This window comes from Taudactylus pleione, unplaced genomic scaffold (genome assembly GCF_031769625.1).
Source record: "Taudactylus pleione unplaced genomic scaffold, aTauple2 ptg000563l, whole genome shotgun sequence".
Taxonomy (NCBI): Eukaryota; Metazoa; Chordata; class Amphibia; order Anura; family Myobatrachidae; genus Taudactylus; species Taudactylus pleione.
In genome coordinates this window covers 623,133-639,941 of record NW_028284965.1, presented here as the reverse complement: position 1 = coordinate 639,941, position 16,809 = coordinate 623,133, and the positions used below count along the sequence as shown (strand labels likewise).

The 16,809-nt window shown below is 45.3% G+C and overlaps 1 protein-coding gene across 1 annotated transcript in view; it reads right to left on the bottom strand.

Annotated features, from left to right (window-relative positions):
* Positions 1–16,064, bottom strand: part of LOC148481769 (phospholipase A2 inhibitor and Ly6/PLAUR domain-containing protein-like) — a 73,109-nt gene extending 57,045 nt beyond the window's left edge. Inside the window, exons 1-3 of the mRNA XM_088453015.1 lie at positions 15,981–16,064; positions 9,354–9,470; positions 7,020–7,169 (exon numbers count right to left, since the gene is read on the bottom strand). Of these exons, the coding sequence (XP_088309141.1) occupies positions 7,020–7,169; positions 9,354–9,470; positions 15,981–16,035 (322 nt within the window). The 5' untranslated portion in view covers positions 16,036–16,064. The remainder of the gene's footprint in view (positions 1–7,019; positions 7,170–9,353; positions 9,471–15,980) is intronic.
* Between the last annotated feature and the right edge of the window lie 745 nt (positions 16,065–16,809).

Genomic DNA, 16,809 nt, shown 5'->3' with positions numbered 1-16,809 from the left:
GGCCTCCGCAGTCACCCGACCTAAACCCAATTGAGCTGGTTTGGGATGAGTTGAGTGAAGGAAAAGCAGCCAACAAGTGCTCAGCACCTCTGGGAACTCCTTCAAAACTGTTGGAAAACCATTCCAGGAGACACCTCATGAATCTGATTGAGAGAATGCCAAGAGTGTGCAAAGCTGTCATCCAAGCAAAAGGGGGCTACTTTGAGGAATCTAAAATATAAAACATATTTTGATTTGTTTAGCACTTTTTTGTTTACAACATAATTCCATATGTGTACTTTCACTGGTGTTAGCCAGGGTCTCCGCCGGTTACCAGACTTCTGTTCTGCTCTAACAGGCAGAACAGAGAGTGATCAGCTGTGTGGTCTAAACAGAGCACATGCTGATCCCTGCGTGTGGTCTGTTTTTTAGTAAATCCCTGTGATATTGGCTGAATTTGCAATGCGAATTCAGTCGGTAATATCACACTACAATCTGCATCCTAAATAGAGCGCAAAGGGTGGTCACACCAAATATTGATTTGCTTTAGATTTCTCTTCTGTTCATTCACTTTGCATTTTGTTAATTGATAAAAATAAGCTATTAACACTTCAATGTTTGAAAGCATTCTTTCGTTGCAGCATTTTTTCCACACCTGCCTAAAACTTTTGCACAATATTGTATATATTTGATCCTTCAGGCAGCATTCACAGGACTTGCGAGGAAGAGAATGACACAGACACCAGATCTGTAGTTTGATGTCTGGAGCGTTGCCGGGGGTGGAGTCCAGTGGCGGGCTAGGCCGGGGGGCAGGGTGCCAGATGCCCCCCGGGCCGGTACAATTGTGTGGCACTAGGGCCGCAGGCCGTAAGCTCCTTCCCAGAGTCAGCTGCTTCACTCACTCAACCTCCCCGTCACCGCACCACCTGATGAGGAAGCAGCTGAGACAGGAGCCAGCAGCAACCAATACATGCCCTGTGAGCCGAGAAGGTCTCACCCAGACGCGATCTAACTCCGCACTGCACCGACACTGAGAGCCGCAAACCCCGGCCAATTAGCAGAGAAGATGGAGGCCGGGCTGTTTTTCTACAAACTACAGCCCAGGTGGAGATCCTGTAGACCTGGACTCACGCTGCATCTCCTCCTGGACCGCAAGGTACAGTTAATAACTGGCTGCATGCAGTGACCCCTGGCTCCTCAGCTCTCATACTCCAAAGAGACCTGCTGCATAACATCTTGCAATAAAGCTGTCAATCATTCACCTTGAACATGCAGCAGAGTGACTGTAATGCATACAGGCGAGCAAGCATCTAGTGGTTATGTAAATTTTGATACCATAAAGAGCCCCAGAAGCATGTATTTGGTGACTGGCAGGGCTTTCTGGGACTTGTAGTTCTCCAGCAGTAGGGGAAATGTAGTTAGCTGAAGCTTTGTCTTATTTCTAATCCTTCTTGAAAATAGACTTCCTGCACTCTATCAGACTGCCCTGAAGTGTGTTCGGTGTATCTGATGATAAAATGGCTGCACAGAGGGTGGTTGGTGTTGCATTAAGTGAATTGTTTCCTTGGTCTGTGAGGAAATGGTTTCGATGACATGTCTCGGTAGTGCCATCATTTGAAGAGTAGCATGTGTTTTATAGTTGTCTGGCACCCATACACAAACCACCTCTGGCAGAATGCTGAATATAGGGCCTAATTCAGCATGGATCGCAACTGCAACAGCATATGCAGATGGCTGATTGTTGCGTACTGCGCATACACTATAGCAGCATTGCGCTCGCATTGCGATCACACAGACTACAGAAAGCCATCCTTGAGTGAGTGATGTCAGGTCAGCATTTGGGGGTGGTGACGGGGGAGGTGGTCGGAGAAACGCAGGCGTGCCTACCCGTTTGAACACTTACATAGGCGTGCATAAATGAGCCATTGTGACAGTATACACTGCTTGAATACTTACTGTGTGTGACAAGACTTGCAATATCTGAGTAAGGTCAGACCTACTATAATTGTGCGTGAGGGGCTGATGTTAGCAGTGACACACGGGAAGGTTCCTCGGCCTGCCTCCTGGCTGTCAGTGTCAAGCTGTGGCACAGTGCAGCTAGCATGAGAAGGGGCCGGCATACTAACACAGTATCCCCCCTCAAGCTCCCCCACCAGAACAGCTTCCCTTCCTTGGCTCTGCAATAGCCCCACCCCCGGTTCTCTTCACTTCCTCACTTCTCTTTCCTCCCTGCTTCTACTGGCACCACACAGAAGAAGGCTGACCCTACTGTAACTGCAGTGCACACCACAGAGGTCTCTCCCACTGTCACCTTCTCCCCTGCAGTCTCTCCCACTGTCCCCTTCTCCCCTGGAGTCTCTCCCAAGGACCCCTTTCTCTAAAAATCCCTCCGACTGTCCCCTTAACCCCTGTAGTATCTCTCACTGTCCATTGTTCCCTGCAGTCTCTCCCACTGTCCCCTTTCCCCTGCAGTCGCTCCCACTGTCCCCTTTCCCCTGCAGTCTCTCCCACTGTCCCCTTATCCCCTGCACTGTAGTCTCCCTCACTGTTTCCATCTCTCCCACTATTTCCTTTTCTCCTGCAGTCTCTCCCACTATTTCCTTTTCTCCTGCAGTCTCCTCCACTGTCACTTTTCCACGGCAGTCTTTTTTACTGTCTGAAAAGTTTGAGCTTCATCCCCCTCTCCATATACAGTATGCCTGTACTCCCTACCCATCTGCACCTCTTCCCCCTTTCCATCTGTACCTCTGCCCCCTCCCCATCTGTGCCTATGTCCCCTCCCAGCATGTTTGCCTCTGCCCTATTACCGCATGGCTGGTGGCTGCAATCAGGTGGATGGACAGAGGACCAATTGCATTTGTGCCATAAAACTGAACCTAAGGATGACAGGTAATCACAACTGCCTGTTACTAATGGGCTTATTTATCACAATCTGCAATTTAAATGTGGATGTGATAAATATTTTACGCCCAAATTTGCAATGTGTAAATTAATAATTTGATGCAAATTTACTAAAATACTCTTGCCAGGAGACAGGTTCTGATAAGAGCCTGCCCTGGGGAAGAGCTACGCTATCACAGCTATCACACTGCTTTCTGGTTCGGGTCTTTGGTGTACACTGTGTATGCGCGGGTCTCAGGGGCCAACAGAGAAGAATTCAGAGCACCCCTCTCCAGAAGAATTTTCAAAATAGTAGCCCATAGGCTACTATTGGGTAACGCCATCTGGGGATGGCGTAACCCTATTAGGGCCAAGCTCCACAATGTGCAAGTAGAAAAACCAGGGCCACTTACTTGTGTTTGCCCCCCAGGCTAAAAGTTGCCAGCCAGCCCCTGGTGGAGCCTAGTCAAGCTGCTCTTCTGATTCCCCCTGCCTCTGCGTGGTGACGTGCAGGCATCTGATGATGTGATGTCCCAGCATGCAGTGTGTGGATACAGAAGATGCTGGTGGCAGGTGAACACCACAGCAGCGTTTGACACAAGGTGACAGGAGGCCGCAGGAACAGACACGGTTTTTGATCGGGGGGTTAATGATATATAAGGTATGTATGTTGGTGTAATGCACTATGTTCTTTAAAAAAGTCTGGTGTCTGTGTCGTTCTTTTTACTGAAAGTTCTGTGAGTGCAGCCTGAATGGTCAAAATGTGTGAAAGCATCCTTACTTTCCAGCATTTTTTCCATACCTGCCTAAAACTTTTGTCCACGGAGATGCCTACTTTCAATATCTAAACATAAATGACCAGGGAAGGGGGGAATAGGGGGATATAGTTTGAGCACAGGATATAATATATTGGATATAATTAGTCAAAAGAATAATGAAAATCCACAATTATAAATATCAAACCCTAGTATAGGTGTCAAGCAAAAATATTGTAAAGTGTGGAGGTGCTCCCCATGAGAGTATAGATAAACGTAGTATGGGGGAGAAGAAGAAAACTCTCTTGTTGGAGGCACTCGAATGTAAAGATTATAATAAGAATAATATATAAATAATAACTTTTATTAGATATATTTTAAAATACCAAAAACAAGTCTGAGCCTGTTACTTATTGGCATTACTGTTGGAATAACAGCTATAAATTATCACAAGCAGAACTCGAACATACATAGAACATAAGACAACATATAATACAATACTTATCACAATTATGTGAAGCTAAGTGAAATATTACAAATAGGTCTATAATTCTCTGTCTCATACAATATTGAGACCTATATAAAACATATAGTAGTTCAATGACCTCATAATGACATCATAGCACAATGGCTAATCAGAATTACGGCAGAAGCATACAAGGAAATATTCTAGAAAAGAATGTGATAATAACCATACAATATTCAATATAGGTTACGTGAGATATCACAGCACAATAACACTGAACAGTAATCAGAGAAATACAATGATAAGGGGGTCAGATGAAATAATAGCTGACCCTGCAAATATCAAAATGAATATAAGTAAATCACAGGTTGTAATGAGAGGCAGATCACACGTAGGTCGCCTGTGATGCCACCCAGGTACTTGTAGACAGTAAGGTTATAGGAAAAAGTAAAGCTACTCCTTTATGTGGAGTTTACAAAATAGCAGCTGCTGCATGCCATTGTATAACCATTGAATGGCATGTGAGCGTACTATAAAGGTACTCCCAGGGTAGGGAATAAGTACAATGAGTATCTGCTGTTGGACTGCGTTAAAAAGAAGGTCCTGGTGTAAACATTGCAGGAACCTCTAATAGGCGCACCCCAATGAGAGTACTCATAGAGACAATAGTTATCGTAATGAAATAACACAGCATAGGTTTGCGATCTGTGCTGCTGACAGTCATATACCAAAGGTAGTGGTGAGTGGTGGGAAACCCAGATCGTACTAGCCATAGTGCAGCTACACTCATACTCTTTCTTCCTATCACTGCATATGCGATCTGGGTGCGCCTATTAGAGGTTCCTGCAATGTTTACACCAGGACCTTCTTTTTAACGCAGTCCAACAGCAGATACTCATTGTACTTATTCCCTACCCTGAGAGTACCTTTATAGTACGCTCACATGCCATTCAATGGTTATACAATGGCATGCAGCAGCTGCTATTTTGTAAACTCCACATAAAGGAGTAGCTTTACTTTTTCCTATAACCTTACTGTCTACAAGTACCTGGGTGGCATCACAGGCGACCTACGTGTGATCTGCCTCTCATTACAACCTGTGATTTACTTATATTCATTTTGATATTTGCAGGGTCAGCTATTATTTCATCTGACCCCCTTATCATTGTATTTCTCTGATTACTGTTCAGTGTTATTGTGCTGTGATATCTCACGTAACCTATATTGAATATTGTATGGTTATTATCACATTCTTTTCTAGAAGATTTCCTTGTATGCTTCTGCCGTAATTCTGATTAGCCATTGTGCTATGACGACATTATGAGGTCATTAAACTAGTATATGTTTTATATAGGTCTCAATATTGTATGAGACAGAGAATTATAGACCTATTTGTAATATTTCACTTAGCTTCACATAATTGTGATAAGTATTGTATTATATGTTGTCTTATGTTCTATGTATGTTCGTGTTCTGCTTGTGATAATTTATAGCTGTTATTCGAACAGTAATGCCAATAAGTAACAGGCTCAGACTTGTTTTTGGTATTTTAAAATATATCTAATAAAAGTTATTATTTATATATTATTCTTATTATAATCTTTACATTCGAGTGCCCCCAACAAGAGAGTTTTCTTCTTCTCCCCCATACTACTTTCAATATCTGCAAGCAGTAATGCTGCTGTTTCTTTACACGCCCCCATAGGTAGGGGCTTCACTGGGTGTGGTGACACCCAATGTGCACCCTCCAGCCCCCCTAGTGCAGCTGCCGCTGGTGCCCAAAAAGGGGGCCTGGTCTAACAAAGGGGGTGTAGCCTATTGGGGAATTCCGATTGCATCACTCTAGGGGGGTGCCAGAGACCTGTGCCTGCACTGTTGGCTCCTACTCTGCGGCAGGAGCCAAGTGTGGCAGGATAATGTGACACTGCACCACCTGGCTCCTGTCACTGAGGAGGAGCCAGCATTTTGGTGTCACCTCCTCCTAGGCTGACACCCTGGTGCTGCCCGCACACCCATTGTGACGCCACTCACCGTAGGTGCACCATCGCTCGTACTATTGACCATTTATCCAGCCCCTTGGTAGGTGCAGTTTCTCTATCTGAATCTGGCCTCCAAAGGCTGCGGCTGATTGTCTTTGAAGCAGCTGCTTGCATTGACACACTCGTGAATCTCCCATTACATGCAAATGAGATGGATCATTTTTGCGTGCACAAGCCACTTCCCAGTCACCACCCAGGAAAGCCACTTTTTGTTTCGTTCCCATTTCTTGTACCATCTCTCCTGATTGCAACAGTCTTTTTGTGTGAACACTCTGTTTAATGTTTGTGCAGAAGGTTTTTTTAAAAATGCACATTTGCAAAAAAAATGACTCAACTAAGTGAATATCAGCATTGTATGTGCTTCTCACTCAGGGCCTGATTCAGCAAGGATCGCAGTTGCTTAAACGCATGCAATTGGCCAATTAATTTGCACTGCGCATGCGTATGTATCACGGTGGGAACCAGACACTGCGGCTGGGAATGTGATCATAGAGGTTACACAGACCCATGGCAAAGTGTTTGACAGGAAGTGCCATTTGTGGGTAGTGACGGGAGGGTGGTCAGGCGAATGCAGGCATGCCAATGCATAGGGACAGCATTGCAGGGGCGTGCATCAATTATCCACTGCGATACCCTACGCAGCCTCAGGCCTCATAACTTGTGCTGAAGTGAGCAATTCCTGAGTGAGATCTGACCTGCCTTAACTGTGTGTATGGGTCCGATGTTACCGAAAGTGGGCGTCCTTATGTCAGGCTTTGAATGGCCGATTGCACACATTTACTTTTCAGCTCTGATATTAGCAATGCGTTGCTGGCGTATAAGCAGTATAGGGATCCATGCTGAATCAGGTCCGTAGTGTAAAACGGGGTTAGAACAAAGTATTGTAATTGAAACACTTACATGTAGGTGATGGTGGAGTACAGTTATCGGTATAACAACAGGTAGTGACCATCTTGAATTTGATATTGGGAAGGCTGGTACTACTAACCATATTGCACCGATTGGTTGGTACACACGACATCAAAAAAGTGTCAATGGCCGTGACCCCATCTGTACAAAAAGAATGATAAAAAATAAATAAAATAGATATTTATTAAATAGGGCTAACATTAAAAGGGCTAACATTAAATCCCATACTTTGTTGTCAATAAATGTTCTGAAAGGTGTTTTTCACCTTCATCCTAAAAAATTACCCTGGCTTCCCAATAATATCACGTTGGTGGGTTTTTTCTAATAGGCAGTATCGTCCCTCCCCGCAGTGTCACCCGATGCGGGGATGGATGCTCTGCGCACGGTGCTGCCAAGACGCTTGCTGCCAAAAAGATGCGTGATCTTGCCGGCATTGGCGAGGCCTCACTGACAGGGTGTGTGACCTCGGGGCTTATCACTAGGAGGCAGGGGGGGTGCCGGAGTAGCGAACTGTGCAGCGCCGGCCAACTCCCTCACAGTGTCAGAAGCCGAGTGCTGAACTTAATTATGCAGTGCAGCACCCGGCTCCTGTCACTGAGGGGTAGTCTGCACCTTGGTATCAGCCCCTGAGCGGGTGACACCTGGGTGCGGCACCCCCCCCGCACACCACTTGTGATGCCACTGCTATTAGGGTTTCTAGCCCTATGTAGTGGAGCCTCAGCACTTGCATACACCTGGGACATGTTCAATTCACTGTTGCTCTATGTCCAATAAAACAAAGGGCCTTATTCAGTAGTGTACGCAATTGATGCAGATTGAGCGATTGCTTGCCATCGCGCATGCGTATTAGCCGCACTGCTCGTGCAGTGTGATCACATTACGATTACGGATTCACAGAGGAATTCATTGCAAAGTGAGTGACAGGCTGTCAGCATTTGGGGGTGGTGACGGGGGGTGGTCGGAAGAAACGCCTCCGTTTGTCCGACCACCCCCCCTCCCCGCCTACAAAACAGGGCGAGCTGTCGATCAAAATCGACAGCCGCCCCTTTTGTAGTTAGCCCCGGAGCGAGTGCATTTGTCACTCGCTCCGGAGCTAGCGCACGTCCACTGGGCCGCTGCACGTGTGCAGGGCCTCACCATCGTCCAGATTGCGAATGTATAGGTGCTTGCGAGTGGGTCTGAATGAGGTACTAAGTCCCAGAAGGATGGAATGCACAATGTTTTGATGCATCAAATTATCCTAACATTAGGCCTGATACACCTACATGCCTACCCTCCCGGTTTTTGCGGAAGGCTCCCGGTTTTTCAGGTAACCCCCCGCACCCCCTGGAAATGGGTAGAATGAGGAGAATTCCCGTGGCGATCGCAGGTCTCCCTGTAGGGGACGGGGCTTAAGACGTGATTCTGCATGAATCATGCCATTTGTCCCCACCCCCCATGTAAATTCTAGCCAATTGCGGCAATTTTACCGCTAGGGGGCGGTGCTTAATGACGTGAATCGTCAGACCCCACCCCCATTGCCCCCTGCTGCTTCTCTTACCCGGGCTTCTCCAAGGAAGACATATTTAAAGGTAGGCAAGTATGCTGATACATCATGGATCGCAATTGAAACCGCATACGCAGATCGGTCGATGGTGCATACTGCGCATGCACCACAGTGCACGCATGTGAGTTAGCACTGCGATCGCCCTGTGATCACCTTCGCAGATGTACAGCCATCGCAGAGTGGTGTGACGTCAGGTCAGTGACGGAGGGATGGTTGGAGAAACACAAGCGTGCCTGTGCATTTGAATGCCGTTACTTGGGCGTGCATAAATTAGCTACTGCGATGGCACACGCAGCTTGTGTACTCACTGCGTGTGACGAGGTTAGCCATTTCAGAGTAAGGTCAGACCTGTTGTAAATGTGCATGAGGGGCCAATGTTACTTGATGTTCCTGAAGTATACACAGGATTGCAAGATATTACGGATGTGCGAAAGCGGTAGTGGGTGCCTCTATACTAGCTTTGCGATTGCAGTCATTACCATATTTTCGCAGCAGACCTGCAAGTGTAATCGCAGCAGCGATCGTCATAGCGATCCATAGTGAATCAGGGCCATTGTTTCTTTTATCCTGTATGGTAAAGGCCATCAATCCTTTTCCTGCTCTGGAAATACTAAGTGGATTGACTCAAAGTTGTACTGAAATACATTTTGTAAAAATTAACCATTTGTTTGCAGCTTAATAAGTGAAAGAACATGTCACATTCACAAGATACATTTACTTTTTATAAACAGTGTTGGGAAGTGCAAGTTTTTTTTAATTACAGATTCTGTATAACGTACTTGTTATAGATGTTGTACGGGTAGTGCCACAAACATAACCATCGGAGCATGTCATTGTTGATTCAGAACAGTAGTAATAATATTGGCTCTTACACAGGTTGCATGTGAGAGATAAACCTGCAATTGGAAAATAAAAATGGAACTAGGCAAAGTATGAAATGGTGATACTTGATGACAACAAATATTATATTCTTACAGATTTTGTGATATGAGTGTTAATAAGATAATTACACACACACACACACACATTTATTATACTTTAATAACACATGTGACAGCACTCGGGGTCTTTCAAAGCATGCACAATATCAACCAACGTTTCAGTGCGGTTAAGCCCACTTTCCCCAGGGTGCTAGTAAGGAATAGTGATAGAAGCCTGGAATAGAGAGCATGGGAGGTAGCAATACAGGCATCAGATCAGTAGCTCTATGTGTACATAGCATTAGAAGCCAGAGATAGTGGTGTATAAGATCACTAAAAGCACAGCAGCCAAGTATAGGGAGAGCTGCAAAACTCTCCAGTTGCAATAGTGGCTGCAGTATTTGTCGCAGTCGCTACTGAATCATCATTCTAATCCTACTGCCAATGGGCATCCTATTAAGACACCTTTACTTGGTAATGGTCCGTGCTATAGGAGTATGATTCTATATCTAGCTGCTACACACACAAAGTGAGGTATCCCAACCTCGTAAAGAACTGAATAGATAGGGGTCAATGCGAGCGCTCTGAGTTAGAATTATGGGTATGATTGACCAATATATGTTATCAATGACAAAAGTCTAGTTCATGGGCATACGTGTGATTAATAGAATAGGAAGGGGGGGTGGGGGGTGGTGGGGGGGAGAGATGAAATGTGTAAGTCCTGGTGTGAACCACCGTATAAACTGTGGGTAGGATGTTCACTCAAACACCAGTTCAGTCACTTTGTAATCTGAAAAAACCTGGGTCAGCAATAACTTGTGGCAGTTTGTTCTTATAAGACCATCCGCTGGTCCTTCTATTGACAGTTACTGGTGGTATGTAACAAGCAGAGAGTTTCCCTTTTGTCCACTGGTATAATGTTCGGTCTCCTGGCTCACCTCATCAGACGTTACCCATATGAGAAGAGAAAGAGAACCGGAGCATCAGGTGCAGGCAAGCAAGAGTGGTGTAAGATATAGGGTAATGGTAAGAACTTACCCAGATCCTGCCGCGGGTCCGCTGGTTCTCCTGCAGTCCTTGCTCGATGGTCCAATGTGTGTGGGTATAGGGGTGGCTGTTGGTCCGGCGGGACCATATATACACTAGTACATGGACTCAATGGGAGTAAAAATTGAATTTTTATTGCCTGTCCACATACATAATGCTCCTTGTGGTACAGGTATATGAAAGGGCAATAGAAAATAACAGGAAAAACGTTCACTGGTGATGTGAAGGTTCAGGGTTTAAAAGGTGGGTCGCTGTAATGTCCCCAACGCGTTTCGTCCCTGTTTTTCAAGGGTAGGTGATCTGGAGGGCACAGTAACTGGCTTTAAATACCTGCATTTAGCCCCGCATGTGGTGAAGATTATGCCACTTCCGGGTTTGCGCTCTCCACTGCGCGTCAGTCACGTGACTAGAGTGTGCCTGACCTAGTACACAACGTGCTGACTGCGCATGCTCAGTGCAGACATTGCGCATCATGTTATACAGATCAGGGTAATCTGTTCGTCTCCCAGTTAGTAATAGAGCTGAGTTGGTCTCCCCTGTCTCTATGCTGTGGGCGGCCATTTTGGGTAGGACTTGTTGTAATGTAATCCTGCTATAGAGACATGTTTACAGTGAAAGAACACTGTGCACTTTCAGACTAATCACAGTGATGTTAATAATAATCCCATATGTATATACCTAATTGCTAATTCTCATTAACAATAATCAGTCTTTATAATGATGTTGGATACATACTAATGTGTTAATCTGTTGAATGCCATACAGAACGGGGGGGGTGGTGGTGGTGGTGGTGGAGGAGTTAGAGAGGGGGGGGAGGAGAACTTTTCCAATAGTGACACTCAGTATAGTCCTCAATCTAATCCCATCCTCCTAATTTATGATACGGGACCATAATGAATGTAAATGTATGGTCCTGTTATCCTTCCTGCTGGAATAAACTTAGAGAGTATGAAAAAGTTGCGTTAAGTTAACTTGGTCCTTGGTATGACATATTGATCCTTGATGTATTGTGATACCACCTAAGGTGTGAATACTTTTGCAATCAACATCAAGTTATTGGTTTTAATTCTTGTTGTTCAGAAAATATTATTAAGAGTGGTACTAAATACTCAAAGTGTTAGGTGTAACCTGCATGCTCTGCGGCCACATCTCATGATTACAAAGCCCATATTGCTAATCATGAGATGTGGCCGCAGAGCATGCAGGTTACACCTAACACTTTGAGTATTTAGTACCACTCTTATTAATATTTTCTGAACAACAAGAATTAAAACCAATAACTTGATGGTATCACAATACATCAAGGATCAATATATCATACCAAGGACCAAGTTAACTTAATGCAACTTTTTCATACTTTCTAAGTTTATTCCAGCAGGAAGGATAGCAGGACCATACATTTACATTCATTATGGTCCCGTATCATAAATTAGGAGGATGGACTTAGATTGAGGACTATACTGAGTGTCACTATTGGAAAAGTTCCCCTCCCCCCCCCCTCTATCTCCTCCACCACCCCCCCCCATCCCGTTCTGTATGGCATTCAACAGATTAACACATTAGCATGTATCCAACATCATTATAAAGACTGATTATTGTTAATGAGAATTAGCAATTAGGTATATACATATGGGATTATTATTAACATCACTGTGATTAGTCTGAAAGTGCACAGTGTTCTTTCACTGTAAACATGTCTCTATAGCTGGATTACATTACAACAAGTACTACCCAAAATGGCCGCCCACAGCATAGAGACAGGGGAGACCAACTCAGCTCTATTACTAACTGGGAGACAAACAGATTACCCTGATCAGTATAACATGATGCGCAATGTCTGCTCTTAATACACTGAGCATGCGCAGTCAGCACGTTGTGTACTAGGTCAGGCACACTCTAGTCACGTGACTGACGCGCAGTGGAGAGCGCGAACCCGGAAGTGGCATAATCTTCACCACATTCGGGGCTAAATGCAGGTATTTAAAGCCAGTTACTGTGCCCTCCAGATCACCTACCCTTGAAAAACAGGGACGAAACGCGTTGGGGACATTACAGCGACCCACCTTTTAAACCCTGAACCTTCACATCACCAGTGAACGTTTTTCCTGTTATTTTCTATTGCCCTTTCATATACCTGTACCACAAGGAGCATTATGTATGTGGACAGGCAATAAAAATTTAATTTTTACTCCCATTGAGTCCATGTACTAGTGTATATATGGTCCCGCCGGACCAACAGCCACCCCTATACCCACACACATTGGACCATCGAGCAAGGACTGCAGGTGAACCAGCGGACCCGCGGCAGGATCCGGGTAAGTTCTTACCATTACCCTATATCTTACACCACTCTTGCTTGCCTGCACCTGATGCTCCGGTTCTCTTTCTCTTCTCATATGGGTAACGTCTGATGAGGTGAGCCGGGAGACCGAACATTATACCAGTGGACAAAAGGGAAACTCTCTGCTTGTTACATACCACCAGTAACTGTCAATAGAAGGACCAGCGGATGGTCTTATAAGAACAAACTGCCACAAGTTACTGCTGACCCAGGTTTTTTCAGATTACAAAGTGACTGAACTGGTGTTTGAGTGAACATCCTACCCACAGTTTATACGGTGGTTCACACCAGGACTTACACATTTCATCTCTCCCCCCCACCACCCCCCACCCCCCCTTCCTATTCTATTAATCACACGTATGCCCATGATCTAGACTTTTGTCATTGATAACATATATTGGTCAATCATACCCATAATTCTAACTCAGAGCGCTCGCACTGACCCCTATCTATTAAGACACCTACTGGCTGCAGTGTGAATCTGCTGATGTGGATACAAAGGCGCACTATCAGAAATTGCACCTTCCCAATGGCAGGCACCAATGGTCTCTGGGGCTGATTCAGACCCGCTTGCAAGCGCTATGCACTCGCAAGCGGGTCGATGTTTGCCCCCTGTACATGCGATGCCTCCGGCGTGTGCATGCGCGAGACCCGGCCAGCGACGGGAGCTCCATCGCTACGGGTCTCACACCAAAACGGGGCGGCTGTCGATTGTGATTGACAGCTCACCCCGTTTTGGAGGTGGGCAAGGGGTGTGGCTACACAAACGGATGCGTTCCCGAAAGAATGCCTGCCGTTTGTGGGAGGCACCACTGACATCACCAGTGATGTCAGTGGAGAGCTTCCTGCTCTGTTAGAGCAGGAAGCTCACTGGGGCTTGCGGAAACGAGACCTTACCACAAGCGTCTTGTCGCAAGCCCCGATGGTAACGATGGTCGCGACCATCACCTGGCCGCTCGAGCGAGCCAGGAGGCCGCAACAAAAAAAAAACACCCTGATTCAGAGCAAGCGCTCTTCATGAGTGTCCGGCTCTGAATCAGGCCCTCTGTACACAACAGCTTCCAGAGACACGCCTGCCACACTCCCATAACACGCTCATAAGACGGACCCTCTCCGCCCAGAAACGCCCACTACACTTTCAAGACATATATGTGACTGCGTGTCTCCCGTGCGTCTCATTCACAATTCCAGATCCTTGCGCACGCTATCAGAACACATGCACATTGTGACTTAGACGCATGCACAGAAGAAATAAAATATCTCCACTGCGTCTGACATGGACAGAGCGTGCATCTCAGCATTGCGCCCCTTTAAGATACATATGATGAGAATTTGACTAAGTCGCATTAATCACTCAACAATATTTAAAGTGTTAACAGCAGCATTATAAACAAGAATCATCAGCTCCTGATGAAAGTTGTGAGAGGTTTTTAGAAGTGGGGATGTTGCCCATAGCAACCGATCAGATTCTAGCTATTATCTTCTGGTGGTTGCTAGATACGTGTTAAGTAGAATCTGATTGGTTGCTATGGGCAACATCTCCACTTCTAAACACCCAGCACTTTAGTAAATATACCCCCTTGTGACACCGAGCATTGTTGGGCTCATTGAATGCTATAAAATGGGACAGTATATGAGACATCCAGAGACTGGAAAACCAGCGTCCAAGTGTCCAATTCCCACATCCTTAGTGATACAGAGATGATGCAATAACCATTACTTCACAGCCACAAAGTAGTGTATAATATCCAATATCTCTAAATTAACTTTTTTAATCATCTGCATAATTACCATAGCTCGTGTACGTAAAATATTATCTTTTTATTCCTGAAGGGAAACACTGAATGCATGTCTCACATATACACATTTATTTTATAGAGTACACTCAGTATAACAGAGGAAATGCAGGTAGTAAGCTTATAAAGTGTAATAGAAAGGATTTATCACACCCCTGGTTCCATTCCGACAGTCTCTCAGTATAGGGTCTATTTATCTTTTTTTTTTTTTACTAAAATAATGTAAATATGGATGTTTTCACACCTTTTTCACAAGTATTTTAGTTTCACTGAAATGTATGAGGGCTTTTGGAGCATTTTTCTTGAAAAACGACTCCAAGCTCTTTAATTCACATTTCTTTAGTAAGCAGATTGCATTTCCAATACCTGTAATGGTAAATGTGTTCTGCTTGAAATGGGGGAATTGTGATAAAATACCAGGTGGGAGCCCTGCTATACAGGGACGGACTGGGGCTGCTAAGCAGCCCTGACTACCTCTGCATGCACCCTCAAAAGAGGCATGGCCATGCCTCACGGGTGTGTGCTGCGGGTCACAGGGGCATGGCCTCAAGGCATTCATCCATCTTTCAGTATCCCGGTCCGAGCAGAGCACCATCTTTGATGCAGAGCTGCTCGACCGGGGTTTGACACCGAACCGGCTCATCTGGCCATTGGCCCAGTGCCAGATGGGCAGTCTGCCCCTGCTGCTATAACGATGACATCTGGAGAGGGTATTAAGCAGGCTTCTCCCCGGTTCTCCATCTCCTGCTCCACTCTGACAAGCAGAGCTGGGATCTGGCCCCCTGTTATCAGCTTTGTGGTCTAAATAGACCTCAAGCTGTTTACTGTAAAAAAAAAAATAATAAAAATAAATCGAACACTTACAGTACCTGCATCTGGGGGTCCGCTGATCGGTGATTGGTTAGCTCTCTCCTCTGGTCAGCTGTGCTGTAAAATGGCGTCTCAGTTTACAGCATAGTCAGCTCTAGCCAGCGGTGGCGAATGCGCAGAGGCACTCTATCTGTATTTTTTTGCGAAATATACAATGAGAAGTGTGCGGTGATGATTCACAGGGACAGAGGTTTCTCACAAGCTTTCTCCCTGCTTAAGAATGTTGATACATTCTCATGATAGTGCCTAAATTCACAATGTGAATTTAGGTGAAATGATCAAACTAAAATCCACATTTGAAATGCAGATTGTAGAAAATAGGGAGCAAAAAAACTATTCAGGACATTTCTACAATACAGACCCATTATCTGCAGGAAACCAGGAGATAAAACAGATGGTTCTTCCCCAGTATGAAGTGTAACACAGACTCACCAGTCGCTGTTAGAGCTGAGAGGACACACAGTAATCCGAGGAGTGATCCCATCATGATCTGAGAGTGATGAACAATAGAAAAGTATCAGTCTACTGCACAGTAACCAGTCAGGTCCTGTTATTATATAGTCCTGTAGGAAGGTGTGGCTTTAATTCCTGGCAGTTCTCCAAATTCTGTGCATTAGATATAACTGCTGTTCTAGTTTATCTCAACTGATTTTGTAGAAACATTACTTAAAATTTAGTGGTAATTTTAGCCTAGCTTCCTGCTCCTGTGTAAAGATCTGAGCCTGGAGTCCATTAGCCCCTGTAAAGCACCATAAATGATGAGTTAAAATGCAGCATCAGCCTAAAGTTGTTGGATGCACCGCTATATAGACTCCCAATTGGTTTTGGATCTGTATTTTCTTTTCAAAATATTATAAAAACAGCTAAAATCACATAATTTGTTTTTGTTTTTTGTTCCTCCAGTATTATTAACCTCAATAACATTGATTTCCAATTGTTTCCCGTCAATTTTGACCACTTCACAGCTCACAATATTGTTTTTTTCTGGTTTAGGCCCAAAATTTGCACCAAGCTAGCTGGCTGACTAAGGGGGTCATTCAGACCCGCTCGCGAGCGGCAGTATGCTCGCAAGCAGGTCGAAGTTCCCCACTGCGCATGCGCACGACGGAGGGAGCTCCGTCGTGCGCATGCGCGAGACCCGACAAGCGACGGGCTTTCCATCGCTCCGGGTCTCGCACCAAAGGGGGCGTGCTGTCGATGTTGATTGACAGCATGCCCCCTTTGGTGGGCGTGCCGGGGGCGTGCCTGCCAGACGGAGGCA